Source organism: Hemitrygon akajei, chromosome 31 (genome assembly GCF_048418815.1).
Source record: "Hemitrygon akajei chromosome 31, sHemAka1.3, whole genome shotgun sequence".
Lineage (NCBI taxonomy): Eukaryota > Metazoa > Chordata > Chondrichthyes > Myliobatiformes > Dasyatidae > Hemitrygon > Hemitrygon akajei.
In genome coordinates, this window is record NC_133154.1 from 6,340,341 (window position 1) to 6,357,628 (window position 17,288).

General features: G+C 43.5%; 1 protein-coding gene across 1 annotated transcript in view; it reads right to left on the bottom strand.

Annotated features, from left to right (window-relative positions):
- The window catches only part of LOC140719369 (glutamate receptor ionotropic, NMDA 2B-like), a 515,361-nt gene that overhangs the window by 203,228 nt on the left and 294,845 nt on the right, over window positions 1–17,288 (bottom strand). Inside the window, exon 5 of the mRNA XM_073033963.1 lies at window positions 14,576–15,174. Coding sequence (XP_072890064.1) covers window positions 14,576–15,174 — 599 coding nt within the window. The remainder of the gene's footprint in view (window positions 1–14,575; window positions 15,175–17,288) is intronic.

The window sequence follows — 17,288 nt, forward strand, 5'->3', positions numbered from 1 at the left end:
GTCTTCTCCAGATAGCCATGAAGCAAAGAAAAAACATGAAAGTCATTCAGAGAGAAACATCAAACCCACTCCACCCCCACTATAGAAAAAAGGAACAGTAGCCCAATAATCAACCCCCCCAAAAACCCTCCCCTGCACAAAACGGAACAGAAACATCGACCCCAAAAAACAACCACTCCCCCACACAAAAATTAACAGGACATAAATCCCGAAATAACCTCCCTTCGCACAACAAAATGGAAAAGGAATGGGCGATTAAAAACACACAGAATATAAAAACCATAAATCTGAAAAATGTCCACAGTCCATAAACACATTAGTCCAGTCTATAAACCCAGAACCATCCGACAATAAAAGAGTCCTTAAAGCGAGATCGCTGGAAACATCTCAATGGATAGGCAAAGGAGTGTAGTTTTCCCCTTTTGTTCAAGAGCCTGACGGTTGTGGGGCAGTGGCTGTTCTTGAAAATTATTCTGTTATTATTACAATAATAATAAAAAAGACACAATACTGAAAACATGAGTTGTAGAGTCTTTGAAAGTGACCTTGTAGTAACTGTGTCAGTTCAGTGTTGAGGTGAGTTATCCAAGCTGATTCAGGAGCCCGATGGTCGAGGGATAATACTCTGGTGGTGTGGGACCTGAGGCCATCATTCTTCCTGATGGCAGCAGCGAGAAGAGAGTATGACCTGTGATGCGGGGATTTTGATGAAGAATGCAGCTTTCTTGGGGCAGCACTCCATGCAGATGTGCTTGATGGTGGGGAGGAGGGCTTTTCCTGTGATGGACTGGGCTAGCTCCATCATAAGGCCCTTCTTTTTTTGGGCATTGCAGTCTCCATTCCAGCCCATGATGCAGCACCACCTTTTCTGATGTGGAATCTTCTTATTCCCCTCCCTCCACCTTATTCTGGCTTCCTTCCCCTTCCTGTCCAGTTCTGGTGAAGGGTCTCGGCCTGAACTACCAACTGTTTATTCATTTCCACAGATGCTGTCTGACCTGCTGAGTTGCTCCGACATCTTGTGTGCATTGCTCTGGATTTCCAGCATCTGAAAAGGTTGCCAGAGGTAGCATAGATCATTTCTGGGAAGAGCAGGAGGGGCTAAGGCTGCGTTAGATAGATAGATAGATAGATAGATACTTTATTCATCCCCAAGGGGAAATTCAATGTTCCTCCAGTATGATATCACATAAACACAAGACAGACCAAGACTAACTGACCCAAAAAAATCACATAATTATAACATACAGTTACAACAGTGCAAAGCAATACCATAATTTGATAAGAGCAGACCATGGGCACGGTAAAAAAAAGTCTCAAAGTCCCAGATAGCCCGTCATCTCACGCAGATGGCAGAAGGAAGAAACCTCCAACGTGGCAAAACTTCCCGATACAGCCTCTGGAAGCACCCGAGCACAGCCAACTGTGAGTCCGTCCGAAAACTTCCGACAACTTCGTGCCTCCGACCAGCCCTCCGACACCGAGCACCGAGCACCATCTCTGCCGAGTGCTTCAACCCCGGCTCCGGCCACCAAGCAACAGGCAAAGCCGAGGATTCGGGGCCTTCCTCTCTGGAGATCTCTCCGATCGCTCAGTAGCAGCGTCAGCAGCACAGGCATGTCAGAAGTTTCGCCAGATGTTCCTCCGTGCTTCACACATCCGTCTCAATCAAATCAGGATTGTGCACGGCCCCTACTTACAGATAACGGATATTCCTTACTGGAGTGGCCGCTGCGCCCTGCGTCGTCGCGCCGCCATCTTGATGGTTAACTGGAGCAGGCTCAACAACTATGAGCATCTGGGATGTGTGTGCGTGAGAGCGACAAAGAGGCACACAGGCAGAAACAAGAGAGAAGCTGGAGGAACTCTCAGCAGGCCAGGCAGCATCTGTGGAGAGCAATGAAGAGTCTCCCGCTTCAGGCCGAGACCCTTTGTTGGTCATCGGCCCCAAGCATCGATTCTTCATGCTGCCTGACTTGCTGAGTTCTTCCAGCATTTTGTATGTGTTACTCTGGATTTCCGGCATCTGCAGAATCGCTTGAGTTTATGATAAAAAGCAAGAGTTCAGTGCTTCCTGCACTCGTTGGACATTAGTGTTGCTTGACAAGTTGTATAATTACTGAAGCATTGCTGGCAAACACAGGAGCCGTGGATTGTTCTAAATTCTGCCCATTACTCAACTTCTCACAAGCTGAGTCTGACTTAGACTGTTGATGCCCAGTAGCAATTTCTCTTTGGATTTAGGGAGCAAGGTAAACTCCACCTGACTCGCAGAAACTGGCACGTGGCTGTTGGTATGGGCTGAGGTAACAGCAGCCCTGGAGTACTGAGATGCTACTGCTCATTGCAGCCCTCTCAAAGCAGAGTCTTGCTCTCTGTATTTGTGCCAGGTCACAATGACATTACTGGATACAGACATTGCCCTTCCAACAGGTCAGTCCGATGCACTATCAATCACTCCAAAAGACTGGAAGTAGAGTAACTACTGAAAGGCTTTTATTAACAACAAAATGGATCCACGTCCATGCTGTATGTCTCTCCTGGACAGTGGGAGGAGCAGTGACACAATCGCCTTTATTCAGGGGTCTGTCGGAGGAGCCACAGGAGCGGTCAGCAGAGGGGCATGTCCAGGTATGTCCAGACAGATATACATGGTTTACCACACAGACCAAGATGAGTTGTTGTGCCAAGGTGAGTCCACCCTCAAGGGTGGAGGAGTAACACCTTATATTCCATCTGGGTAGCCTCCAGCCTGATGGCATGAATACCAATTTCTCATTCTGGTAAAAAAAATCTTCCCTCCCCCCTTCCCTCTTGTGGGCAAAGTACTGGAGAGTTTAACATCGGTAGCTGAGCGAAGGGCGCTGAGTAGGCTACGGTCAATTATGGAAAACCCTGAACATCCTCTACATAGCACCATCCAGAGACAGAGAAGCAGTTTCAGCGACAGGTTACTGTCGATGCAATGCTCCTCAGACAGGATGAAGAGGTCAATACTCCCCAATGCCATTAGGCTTTACAATTCAACTGCCAGGACTTAAGAACTTTTTTTAAAGCTATTATTAATGCTTTTTGAGTTAGTGATTTAGATGCATATCATATTATTACTGAGTTAAGTATTGTATGTAATGAGTTTTTGCTACAACAAGTGTATGGGACATTGGAAAAAATGTTGAATTTCCCCATGGGGATGAATAAAGTATCTATCTATCTATCTATCTATCTATCTATCTATCTATTCCCCACTCCGGCCTCTTACCTCTTCTCACTTGCCTATCACCTCCCCCTGGGTGCCCTTCTTCCCTTTTTCCTATGGTCCACTCTCCTCTCCAGCCTTTCCCACCCACCTGGCTTCACCTACCACCTTCCAGCTAGCCTCCTTCCCTTCCCCCCATCTTTTTATTCTGGTATCTTTCCCCTTCCTTTCTGGTTCTGGAGAAGGGTCTCACCCCAAATCTTCAACTGTTCATTCATTTCTATAGATGCTGCCTGACCTGCTGAGTTCCTCCAGCATTTTGTGTGTGTTGTTTTGGATACAGACTCATGTTAAAAAACTCATGTTCAATGGAGATGCTTGCTATGACTTCCCTGTCAGGTCAGAAGTTCACGAGAGAGCTCGCGGAGAATGTGTGGACTTTCCTGTCATGCCAGGAGAGCATAAGAAAGCTCATGGAAAAGGTGTGGACTGTTTGTTTCTTGCACAAATCAACTTTTAGTATCCAATTTAATATCATTGGCATACGTCATGAAATCCATTGTTACGTGGCAGCACATAGTAATAAAAACTGTGAATTACAATAAATACATAATTATTTATTTATTACGATACAGCACAGAATAGGTCCTTCCAGCCCTTTGAAGGAACAGTGCCCAGCACTCCCCGATTTAATCTTAGCCTAATCATGAAACCATTTACAATGAGCAATTAACCTACTAACCAGTACGTCTTTGGACTGCCGGAGGAAACTGGAGCACCTGCAGGAAACCCAAGCGGTCACGGGGAGAACGTAAAACTCTTGTATTGTAAAGCACTGTGCTAACCACTACTCTACTCTACTCTAACATCTTGGTCCTCCACAGCAGAGGTGATTGATAAGTTTGTGGCCTAAGGTGAAAGGAGATGAGTTATACAGCTCTCATTACATGCACGTGTGGTTCAACTCTTTGAGTGAAAATGCAGGAAGTTTGAAATTAATAACTCATCTCTTTCTACCTTAGGCTACGAACTTATCAATCACCCCTGCCATGGACCATTTCTGGAGGTCCAAGATGCCAAATTCTACAAAGAAGGGATCCTATGCTCCACAACCGCTGGACTAAGTGTGTAAATATAGGAAAAATAAATGTGCTAGGTTTTCTAAAATTGACTCCTTCTACCTTAGGCCACGAACTTATCAATCACCCCTTGTATTGTCCATTCAGAAATCTGATGGTGGAGGGGGTGAAAGCTGCTGAGTGTGTGTCTTCAGGCTCCATTACTCCTCGTTGATGGTCGCAATGAGAAGAGTGTGTATCCTGGGTGACAGTCACCATCCATTCTCGTGCAGACATTAACAGGAAAATAAACTACAATAGAACTTATGAAAAAAAACTATACATAAACAATGTGCAAAAGACAAATTGTGCAAATTAAATAAATGCTGAAAACATGAGTCATTGAGGCCTTAAAAGTGATTCTCTAGGTTGTAGAGTCAACTCAGAGTTGAGGTGAGTGAAGTTGTCTGCATTGGTTCAGGTGCCTTAAACAACCTTAAAATACAAAGCCTGTGCCCTGGCCCAAGACTTACTAAGCGTTGGTATCAGATCCAAGTTTATTTTTGTTTGTGTAGATTTTGGCATGCCTTTGACAAACTTCTATAGGTGCACAATGAATAGTACCCTGACTGGTTGCATCACAGACTGGTATGGAGACACGTTGCCCAGGAATGGTGACAGAAAGTGGTGGCTACAGCCCAGTCCATCACAGGCAAAGCCCTCCCCACCATTGAGCACATCTACATGGAACGCTGCCCGAAGAAAGCAGCATCTATTATCAAAGACCTGCCCCATCCAGGCCATGCTCTCTTTCCACTACCACCAGGAAGTACAGAAGCTTTAGGTCCTTAATAATGGACTCCACCATCTTCCTGATCACTGAATTCAGAACACCCCCCTACCTCCCACCCCCTTCTCCCACTCCCAATGCAGTTTGAAATGGGATTGTGTCTCAGTCACCATCTGTCAAGGCAAGAAATGCCCAAGGTTTTCACTTCCAACTCTTGATGTACCATTTAGTAAGATCCTGCCTAATCTGACTGTGGCTTCATCTCTGTACCCCTCACTCTCCCAGTGATTACCCCATCATTAGCATCCATCATCGAGGGCCCCCACCACCCAGGCCCTGCTCTCTTCTCACTGCTGACATCAAGAAGGTACACGAGCTTCGGGACTTGCACCACCAGGTTCAGGAATAGTTATTACCCCACAACCATCAGGCTCTTGAACCAGAGGGGATAAGTTCACTCAACTTTACTCACCCTATCACTGAACTGTTCTCACAACCTATGGACTCATTTTTGAGGACTCTTCATCTCATGTTCTTTGTATTTAATGCTTACTTATTTATTATTATTTTTCTTTTTATATTTGCACAGTTTGTTGTCTTTTGAAAATTGGTTGTTTGTATTCTTTCATTGATTCAGTTGAGGTATCTTTGTATTTATTGTGAATGCCCACAAGAAAATAAATCTCAGGGTTGTATATGGTGACATATATGTACCTTGATAATAAACTTACTTTGAACCTTCCAGTCCAGATGAAGGACCTCGACCTCAAACACGGACTGTCCGTTTCCCTCCACAGTTGCCGCCCGACCTGCTGAGTTCTTCCAGCAGTCTGCATTTTGCTCCAGGTTACAGCATCTGCAGGTCTTGCATGTCTGCAATCTCTCACTCCCTTACGTATCAAGAATCTATCAGTCTCTCTCTCAAACATATGGAAGGCTCTGCTTTTAACAGCCCCTGAGGAACAGAGTGCCAAGAACTCATAACTCAGAGAGAAAAAAAAAATGATCTCAACTCTGTCTCCTCTCAGAAGAGCCTCTGGCAATTAGGTATTTTCACTGTGCCTTGCTGAACAGCAGCAACACGTGCATTCAAATGGCCACTTTATTAGGTACACCTGCTCATTAATGCAAATATCGAATCAGCCAATCATGTGGCAGTAGCTCAACGCATAAAAGCATGGAGACAGGGTCAAGAGGTTCAGTTGTTGATCAGACCAAACATCAGAATGGGGAAGGAATGTGATTTAAGTGACTCTTACCGTGGAATGATTGTTGGTGCCAGATGGGGTGGTTTGAGTATCTCAGAAACTACTGATCTCCTGAGATTTTTCACACACAGCAGTCTCTAGGTCAGGGGTTTCCAACCTTTTGCTATGCCATGCACTCCAGGATGGGAACCCCTGCTCTAGAGTTTACAGAGAATGGTGCAAAAAACAAAAAAAAAACAGTGAGCAGCAGTTCTGTGGGTGAAAATGCCTTGTTAATGAGAGAGGTCAGAGGAGAATGGCCAGACTGGGTCAAGCTGACAGGAAAACAAAAGTAACTGAAATAACTACATGTTACTATAGTGGTGTGCAGAGGAGCATCGCTCAACACACATGCTGAACTTTGAAGTGGATGGGCTACAGCAGCAGAAGACCACGAACATACCTTCAGTGGCCACTTTATTAGGTGCAGGATAACCTGACAAAGTGGCCAATGAGTGTATTCTCAACATGGCCAGATTCCAGCAGAATCTCATGTCCACACTGTTTTATTTCCTTGGCCAGGTCTAAGCACACGAGTAAAGGGCTTAGGCGCACAGCACAGTTAATGGTCATCTAAAAATGCAAATGAATCCAATCCCTTTCCGGAACCTGGCATCACTGGTTGGTCTAGTGTTTGTTCTATTCCTAGCTGACCTTGAACCAAGTGGCTTGCTGCCATTTCACAGCCAAACACCCTTGGTTGTTCTAGAACAGGTTGGATAAGGAAATCAAAATCAGCCTTAATATAGAACATAGAATAGTACAGCACATTACAGGCCCTTCGGCCCACAATGTTGTGCCGACCCTCAAACCCTGCCTCCCATATAACCCCCACCTTAAATTCCTCCATATACCTGTCTAGCAGTCTCTTAAACTTCACTAGTGTATCTGCCTCAACCACTGACTCAGGCAGTGAATTCCACGCACCAACCACTCTCTGAGTGTAAAACCTTCCTCTAATATCCCCCTTGAACTTCCCTCCCCTTACCTCAAAGCCATGTCCTCTTGTACTGAGCAGTGGTGCCCTGGGGAAGAGGCGCTGGCTGTCCACTCTATCTATTCCTCTTAATACACCTCTATCATGTCTCCTCTCATCATATCATATCTCTGGCATATGTCATGAAATATGTTGTTTTGCAGCAGCAGTATATTGCAATACATAATAATAAAAACTATAAATTACAAAAAATATATAAGGATGAAATAAATCATCTTCATCAGGTGCCATGGCCAGTTTGAGCTTTGATTGCCATGGCCCACACACTCCTGTTTCGGGTCAAGTGGATCAATTCATTGGTATTCATTTCCAATTCTCTGCTGCTGTCTCCATCATCAGTTGTCTTTGTTTTCCTCTTGCCTTCTTCCCTTCAATCTTTCCCATAATTACCGTGCATTCTAACTCCTCTTTCCTAATCACATGTCCAATGAAGTCACCTTGCCTTTTCATGATCTCATACATCATTTCTCTTTTTGTGCTTGCTCTGTTCATGACATCCTCGTTAGGTATCCGTTTCGTCCATGGTATTCTTTGCATCCTCCTCCAAAACCACAACTCTGCTGCTTCAACTCGTTTCCTCATGTTACTAGATACTGTCCAACATTCTGAACCATACAAGATTAAATTAAATAAGTAGAGCAAAAAGAGAGGGGAAAATTAGTGAGGAAGTGTTCATGGCTTCATTGTCCATTCAGAAGTCTGATGGCAGAAGGGAAGAAGCTCTTCCTTGAGGTGAAAGCAGAATTCTTCACTAAAGAAGGAAACCAGGCTAGTTTTTAATACTCATTTTCCAGGTTATTCACCAGAATTCCACAGCAGACATTGTGGGATTTGAACTTTGGTCTCAATCAAGGACTCTGCATTAGCCGTGGTACTACCTCAAGAACATGTGATGCGAGGCAGTGAAAGCAGATATTCCTGGTTTGCATTTGACTCGCCCATAACGTTGAAGAAGTGAGGTCGGGGTTTGTGGGAGAAAATGGGGGGGGGGGGGGGAGTGCTGTGAGGAAGGAGGCAGAGATTACAACAGACCTCATTTGAAATAGCTCCACAGCACATCTATTTTTAGTGAATGCACCACTGGGCGGCCATCGTGCGGGAGGTGCAAGAGTCTTGGGTCCCACGCCGCCAGGTTCGGAAGCAGTTGTGGTCCTGCAGCCATTGGCTTCCTGGACTAGATTCACTCGCCTCAGCGCTGAACTGATTCCGCTGCCCACGGACTCGCTCTGTGTCTCCGCAGCCCACGCGGACTCACTCTCAGGGTGGAGACACAATGCCTTATATTCCATCTGGATAACTTCCAACTATCGATTTCTCCTTCCGGTAAACAAAGTTTTTATTAATGGATTTTCACGGATTCTATTGTATTTCTGTGTTTTCTTGCAAGAAAATGTATCTCAAGGTTGTACATGTGTATATAGTCTGATAATAAATTTACTTTATCTTTCTTTCTCTTGCACATGGGCTGCTGGTCTTTTATTCTCTTTTTTTCTTTAATTGGGTTGTTTCGGGTTTCTTGCTTTGCGGCTACCTGTGAGCAGACAAATCTCAAGGTTGTACAATTTATACATTCTTTGATAATAAATGTACTTTGAACTTGCCTTAAATTGTTCACATTTATGCACGCGATGCCCAAGTTGATACCTGTAAAGGAATTACGTATTTATCATGGCCCTCCAAAAGTTGTCTACTACTTTGGTTTTTAGTTTACTATCCTTCTGCCTTTGTTGGTTCCATACCGAGATCATTTTCCATCTCAATCTTTGCAATGCAAAGCCATTCAGAGTCTAAATCTAACCATTCACTTCCCGAGTTGGATCCGTAATTAGCCTTTTATTCCTCCATGCCAATATCTTAATGGCATCAAAAAGTCTAATTCAATGTTGTTGTGTAAAAGATACCTCAATCTGAATCAGGTGTAATATTATCTGATTCTCCTATTGTGCCGAGCAAACACGCCCACTGTAAAATGATGTTCCCATTTGTACTGGCTATGAAAGAAAGGTAGCAAGGTTAACGACTTGGTAATTTGCCAGTCGGATTTTGACAGAACAGCTCTTGGAAAGATTCCGCAGCTTTTCTCTGTGCACATGGTGCTTTTGTAAACTCAGTCACTTTCAGAGGCTTCGGGTGGTTTACTGTCGGCTATCGGCGAAGATGCTGCAGTTCAGAGAACAACTCCGGCATTTTCAAAATGCTTGCTCCAAGCAAAAAATCTGTGCCTTGAAAAATGCTACCTCCCCCACCCCACCCCACACACACCAAAGAAAATTTAACTTTTCCATAATTTTAAAAGTCTTGAAATGCAATACCTGCTAATGAAACTAAATTATGAATTTACTCACTGAATTTGTTTTTAGATTTTAATAAGCAAAGTTTCAGCTGATACCTTGTTCCGCGATTGCTGAATATTGAAAAATAACTTATTCCATTCACAGGCTTGAATAGATGTGTATGATTTAAAATGTGCCCAAGATCAGGCCTTATCTGGGGGGGAGGGGGGGTTATAGAATCAGAATCAGGTTTATTATCACTGGCATGTGTCGTGAAATTTGTTAACTTAGCAGCAGCAGTTCAATGCAATACATAATATAGAAGAAAAAAATAATAATTAATTAGTAAATTAATTATAGATAGATCTATTTAATCTATTGAATAGATTAAAAATTGTGCAAAAACAAAAATAATGTATATTTAAAAAGTGAGGTACCTCACTTTTTACCAGTGTAACATTATCAGTGTAATATTGCATGCCATTAATATCCCTTGCTGCACATTTTGTGAAATGTCAGCTTAATCAGGGCCGGTAACATCCTGAATGACCCCACACACCCTGCTCAGGGACTGTTTGTCCCATTCCCATCAGCGAGGATGCTATGTAGCATTCACACCAGGATCACCAGACTCAAAAACAGGCCCTTTCCCCAAGCAATAAGGCTGATCAACACCTCCACCCACTAGCTGCACCACTACTTTATTATTTCCCATCAGTCACCTTATGTACAGCCCAGTGTCTCTTTATGGACACACACTCAATCTATGTATTTACATTTATCGTGTGTGGTTTTTTTTATTACTGTGCTCTTTTTCGGCTGTGTTTTTGTGCTGCATCGGATCCAAAGCAACAATTATTTCGTTTTCCTTACACGTATGTACAGTAAATGACATTCAACAATCTTGAACACGTTTACCCGCTGCATGTTTCTCAGACAAAGAACCACTGCGGCTATGCCGGTTTCCACTACAAAAGAAGAGCACTTTCTACGACGCGCTGCACTCTGGGTAGGAAGATCTGCCATTGTCTTCTACAATTAATGCACTGTTCTTGTTGAGGTCAGCCGGTTACAAACCACACTGCCACAGGGAAGAGATAAATTCATCTGTCACTCTGGGTTCCATGTTTGTAGTCCACATCCGTCTTTGGAACATAAAACAACAACTAAAAAAGGTATAGAAAAAATCCCAGTACAAAGTGTCCGTTTGCATCGAGACACCGGCTCTTCATTCGGGGAGCATACTGAATGAAGTATCCTGTGACATGTTTGGATCGAGAACTTAAAATAACGACATTATGTTTCATGATTAAAGGTCAGTCATTTAACTAGACTGCACCAATTCAAAGCAATGTGTATTTCCCGATGTCAACGTTCATAGCCATTCACCAACCCTCAAACGGGTTACTACTACAGGATAGGGCCAAGTTGCCCGAATTTCTTGACTCCAACTAAATTTCAAAGCAGTTCTGCTTGTGCTAGAAGTTATTATATTAAAGGTAGAAATATTAATATTCCAATGTCGAAGTACAAAACGCAGCGGTAAATTAACCATCCTATTGGTCAGGACGGAGTTGACTGTCCCGCCTTCTCCTCAATCATTGGTCAAACGCCGATGTCTCTCCAAACAAATCGCAGCGACACCGCACGTTTGCCCCTTAAATGCATGAACAGCCTCAGAAATAAAATATTTATTTCGCTTGAGCAAATTTACTGAATAATTTCAAACCTTGTTGTGACATATTATAATCATGTCTATTGGTATGTCAACTTTTAATAGAAAATGATCAACACTAGCTGCTGAATGACAAAACTCAAGTCAGTAAATGCACTAGCTTTGCAAATCCTGATATTATTATTATATTTCCCGGTTAGTATTGGATTTAAACCAACGCCAAACATGTTTCATGCACTATAAACTAACAAACGGTCATTCCAATCGGGACTATTTGCTGCACGTGTGGTTAAACCACCTGCATTCGGTAATCAGTACATCGACTGCACTGCTGTTGTTGAGCTGCGTCCTCCGCGGACAGAGCACCCATGCAGCAATGTGCAGGTTGCCGCCAAGACATATTGGGCGTATTCTCTTGCGCAATGCGCTCTGGGTATGAACATGTGCCATTAACGACTGCAGAATGGCGGAATTGATCCTTTTAAGATCAGATCGGGAATATCACAACAGCAACAGAGCTTCGATAAATAGAACTATTGTTTTAATTGTGCGTTCTTTGCCTGCGATGCGAGCTCCTTTCTGAGTCATGGAAAGTAAAAATGCAACAACAGATACAGCGGACACGAAATGCCTTTGTTTCCTTCTAACATAGTCAGCACACTAGGTCTGATTAGAATTTCTGAATCTTTCTTTTAGACACGGATCTGAAGGGGCAGCTAATGCCATAACAGCACGCGTAGCAACGATTTAATTTCTATATGATGTGTTTGTTTCCCTTAAATTAATTCCTGGGTCGATCATCCCGCCTGATCCTTGACTAGGTTACATTTGTGCCGTCAGAGATCGCTTTCTCAGTCACCCCTTCGAAATTGCAAATTTGAAATTATAAGCTCCCGTTTTACTGCACTCTTGATGTAACATGTGACTCTAACCAGACCATGAACCACTAGGTTTCGTTTTTTTCTACAAAAACGAGCTGAATTTTGGAATATTACCTATAAATCACCAAAGCTGCACTTAAATAAAATACAGTTTATCCGTCAAGTGACCCTCGCCGCCACCTTATCACCAAAACTGTTTTATTTCTGATTTGCTAAGTTAAAAATCCAGGTGAAATAGCATCAACCTTCAACGTTTTCTCTCTCCACAAAATCCTGCCCCACCTCCAGATCATTTCCGGCAGGTTTTGTTTACATTTCGGATTTGGACGTTGGCAATAATTTTCTGTATTTGAAACAAATTTTAGAATCTGTTTTCACTGGTTATAGTGCTTGCCAACATTGAATCTACTGGAAAAAAAATGATAACAATGAAGTTTTAATTCCTCTTTGTAAAGCTGGAAATATTGATAGGAAATCAGAATTTAATTAGTTCAAGTTTGACCAAAATCACAAGGCATGTCAGCCAGCTGGTAAATTTAACCACACTTGAAAGGTTTTGTTGATGAAGTTATTGCTTAAGAATAAAGAATACAAAAAGAGACGGTTAACTGCTGCATTCAAGATTCGTCAGAATTTCAAAAGAGGTCAGCAAACCATAATAAAGAGAACTATCTTCTTAAACAATGAGAGAATTCGAAACTATAAATAGCTTATTCTGTCAGCAATGAAGACTTATAAAATATAGCTTTTTAACAGAAGCAGTTCAAAGTCGACCTCAACAATTAAACGCATTCTCTCAACTAGAAGTTAATCACCCTCGCTTCTGGGCTGTGTTCCCAGATAAAGTCTGCAAACCATCATATTATAATGTTAATGAAACCAATTATTTAGGAAAGTATTTCAGTCTTGGTTAACTCTCACCATTTGTATGCTAAAGAGTTGGGGGGGGGGGAATCACACAGATTCTACAAAATCTTAACATTTTCAGGAGGGTGCAGAACAGCCCCACTGTCTCTACAGACTGATAAAATAGACTTACAATATAAAGAGAAACCTGGAATCTTGAGTCAGGCTTCATTAGAACGTTGCACGCTCTTGGTGGAATATTGCTGGGAATGTTTAAAAGCATGAATGGATGAGACAGATTAGAAGGATTAATTGAGGACTCAATATCCAGAGTTCAGTGGTACGCGATTAAATATATAGACCCGAGGGCTGGATAATATCTTTGCTGGGAGAGGTGCGAGTTCACTTAAGACAGAAGCGAATTCAACATTCAGGATTAGTTTGGATGAGGGGGGTGAAGGAAAGGAGCAGAAAGGATAAAGAAACAGTTACTAAACATGATTAGAACTCTTGCAGAATTAACACTGACACAGATTAAATGGATGATTAATTGGCAGGTCGTCTTTTTTTTTTAAACTAAGCTGTGCAATTCAATACCCAAAACATTAAACGATGTAGACTCAGTTGACACTTTTAAACGCCAGCTCAAAACCTATTTGTTTAACCAGGCTTTTAACTCAGATCTTTTATTTTCATGTTTGCATCTTATCCCATTGTACTGCACTTGGAACTACATCGTCTGGATGAGAAGAGCTATAAATAAGTTATTATTATTATTATTATCGCTGCTGTTCCAATAACTCCGCCATGTTTGGCCCTAAGCCCGGCTCCGAAAGGAGGAGAGTTGGGCATTGGGCTTCCAGCTTCATCCCAGGGCTACACAATCGCCAGCAGAAGCTCCAAAGACCTCTTCCCTGCGCGGGGGTGGATCTTCGAAGGTGAGCTATACCTGGGGACCATTTGAAATACTAACCCAGGACAGAGGACTCTGGCAAGCTCCTGCCGGCAGCCTATGCCCCCGGTAAGAGGCGATGGGCTTAAAGGAAGATTGTTCCCACGTTGTAACTTAAATACATCGCAGGTCTCCGTTCTCCCACCGGTGCGTCGCCCTTTTCTGCTCACGCAACAAGTTCTAGCAGCAGGGAATGAGATTTTGTGACACTGGCTGTAAACAGCTCCAACACAATGCAGACCTCCAAGGTTTCCTTACGCTTGTGAAATGATGGCAATAACAGGATTGCAATGCCAGCCACACTTCTACAAAGAATGACCCTGGTTGAAATATCGCGCCCCTCTTACCGGAGGAGCGCAGTTCAATTACAGCCGGAGGATGCGGTACAAAAACTTTATGGTATAGCTCAGTTCTAGTCTGTGGTACCACGCACTGCGTCACTACATCCAGTTTTACACGTCACCGCCAGACCCGAGACCGTGTTTCACGTCAATGAACGACCAGCCGCAAATCACAATCACAACAGCTATACAGAAAGGTTAACACGTTTTTATGCAGACATTTTAGGAAGGTGTGTTCACAGAACGCTCCAAAGTGAATCCCATCAATTGCATCATCGTCTCGCAAGTCAACAGTGAGAAATTCAGAATCACGCCTTACCTGTGCAAGGTGTTCGATTGGTGAGCCCTCCTCTCCTGCACGCTGTAGCAGCTGGTCTTGGGTTCCATGATCTCCTTGTGTTCGGCCAGCATGGTTGAAGCCGCTGTGGTGATGATGGCGACTCCGTCCCTGACCCTGGCCGGGAGTCCGTAATCCCATTCGTCGTAGGAAACAGAAATTAATCCCGTCGGGAACTCTGGCAAAATGATGTCTGTATTCCCGGTCACTGTGCTGGGCACAATCCAGATATAACCATAGCCCGTCAGGCCAACGGACTCGGCCACTTCAAAAATATAAGTGGCCTCGTCCTTAGTGCAAAACAAGAGGATGACCGGGCTCTGTAACTTCTTCAGCTGGTTTTGGATCTTGGTCTCACGATCGTCTACCGAAATGTCCAGTGACATGACCTCCTCCATCTCCCAACCAACAAAACTGTTCTCAATGGTGCTTCGGATCTTATTGATAAACTCCTGGTATCCAGGGAAATAACTTGTTACAATGGAAAAAATGTACCAGTCGTATTCTTCCATCACGTTCAGCATTACAGAGGCCTGCTGCTCGATGGACGGGCCAAACTGGAAGAACATCGATGAGTCATCCTACAACACAAACCAGAGCAGAGGGATTAATTTTTTTTTAAATTTAGTGATAACAGGCCCTTCTGGCCCCCAAATGCCAGCGCCGCCCAGTTATACCCATGGGACCAATTAACTGTACATCTTTGGAACGTGGGAGGAAACCCATATGCATTCTCGGGAAGAACATACAAACTATTAGAAGACAGAGCAGGAATTGAACTGGTGACCGCTACACTATGGTTCGCCCGGTGAGACCATGTCAGTTATTGCACTGACACGTTCCCTTCCTCCGCAGAACATTGTTCAATGTTTCCGATTGCATTCTAACCTCGTCGCCTTTCCCTTTCCATCTCTCCCCCTTTTCTTTTTGGTTCCCCCCCACCACCACCAAAGAAAAGGCAAAGCACATGATTGAAGGAAGCTGCAGTGCCCTCTCCATCATGGGCACTAGCCTCCCCTCCATCAAGAACATCTTCCAAAGACGATGCCATCCATCGTGAAGGACTCCCATCACCCAGGACCTGCCCATCAGCGAGGAGGTGCAGAAGCCTGGGGGTACACATTTAATGTTTCAAGTACTGCTTCTAAAACAGCCCATGAACACTAAGCTCTCTTTTTTTGCTTATTTATTGACCTGGTTGATATATTATTGTTACTTGCAGTGATTTTTATGCATCGCATTGTACTTGTGCCACAAAACAACAAATTTCTCAACATACTAAGGGACTTGGGAGTACTCGAGCAGGATTCCCTAAAGGTTATCTTGCAGGTTGAGTCGGCAAAGGCAACGTTAGCATTCATTTCGAGAGGACTAGAATATAAAAGCAAGGATGTTTATGCTGAGGCTTTATATGGCATTGGTCAGACCACACTTGGAGTATTATCAGCCCCTTATCTAAGAAAGGATGTGCTGGCACTGGAGAGGGTTCAGGGGATGTTCTCGAGAATGATCGCAAAAGTTCGGTTTGCAGGTGCAGCAGGTTATCAAGAAGGCAAATTGAATGTTGGCTTTCATTGCAAGAGGGATTGGGTTTAAGAGCAGGGAGGTTACGCTGCAACTGTACTACATACTGGTGAGGCCACTGGAGTACTGTGTGCAGTTCTGGTCTCCTTACTTTAAGGAAGGATATTACTAGATTTGGAGGTGGTGCGGAGGTCGTTCACCAGATTGATTCCAGAAATGAGGGGGTTAGACTATGAGGAGCAGTTAAGTTTCCTGGGACTATACTTGCTAGAATTCAGAAGAATGAAAGTAGGTCTTATAGAAACATAGAATTGTGAAAGAATAGAGGCAGGGAAGTAGTTTCACTGATAGGTGAGACTAGAACTTAAGGGACATAGCCTCAAGTTTCGGGGGAGTAAACTTAGGATGAAGATGAGGAGGAACTAGGCATTAGGGGATACGGTGAGCGAGCAGGTAAGTGGGCATGAGGCTAGGTTTAGATCAGCCATGTGATCTCCTGGACCAGTTTTCGATAGCCTGGATGGGTCGGAGAGGAATTTTCTAGATTTTTTCTCCTCAATTGGCAACTCGGTTTTTTCCCCCCGGGTGATCACATGGGTTTGGGCGGGATGAATAATAAAATAAAATGGGCGGCATGGTGCCCTGTTGATTGGCACTGTTGCCTTGTGGGATTCGGTGAAAACTAGAGTTAAGATTGGATCAGCCATGATCTTGTTGAATGGTGGAGCAGGCTTGAGGGGCCGATTGGCCTACTCCTGCTCCTATCTCTTATGTTCTTATGAACTGCTTTTCCCAAAGAGTGGTGAATCTGTGGAATGTTCTGCCCAATGAAGCAGTGGAGGCTGCCTCAGTAAATCTATTTAAGACAAGATTGGACAGATTTGTGCATAGTAGGGGAAAAGGCAGGTAGGTGAGGATGAGTCCACAGCCAGATCAGCCATGATCTGATTGAATGGCAGAACCGGATCAATGGGCCAGTTGGCCGACTCCTGTTCCTATTTCTTATGTTCTTATGATCCCGGGATTGAAAGGGTTAATGTTTGAGCTGCGTATCTAATATTTCAGTAACATTTGAGTAATATTGTAAATATATTGTTTGATTAAGCATTCTTTGTTTAAATAATTAATTGCAAGTTACATGTAATAGTACGCAAATGGCATACATGCCACA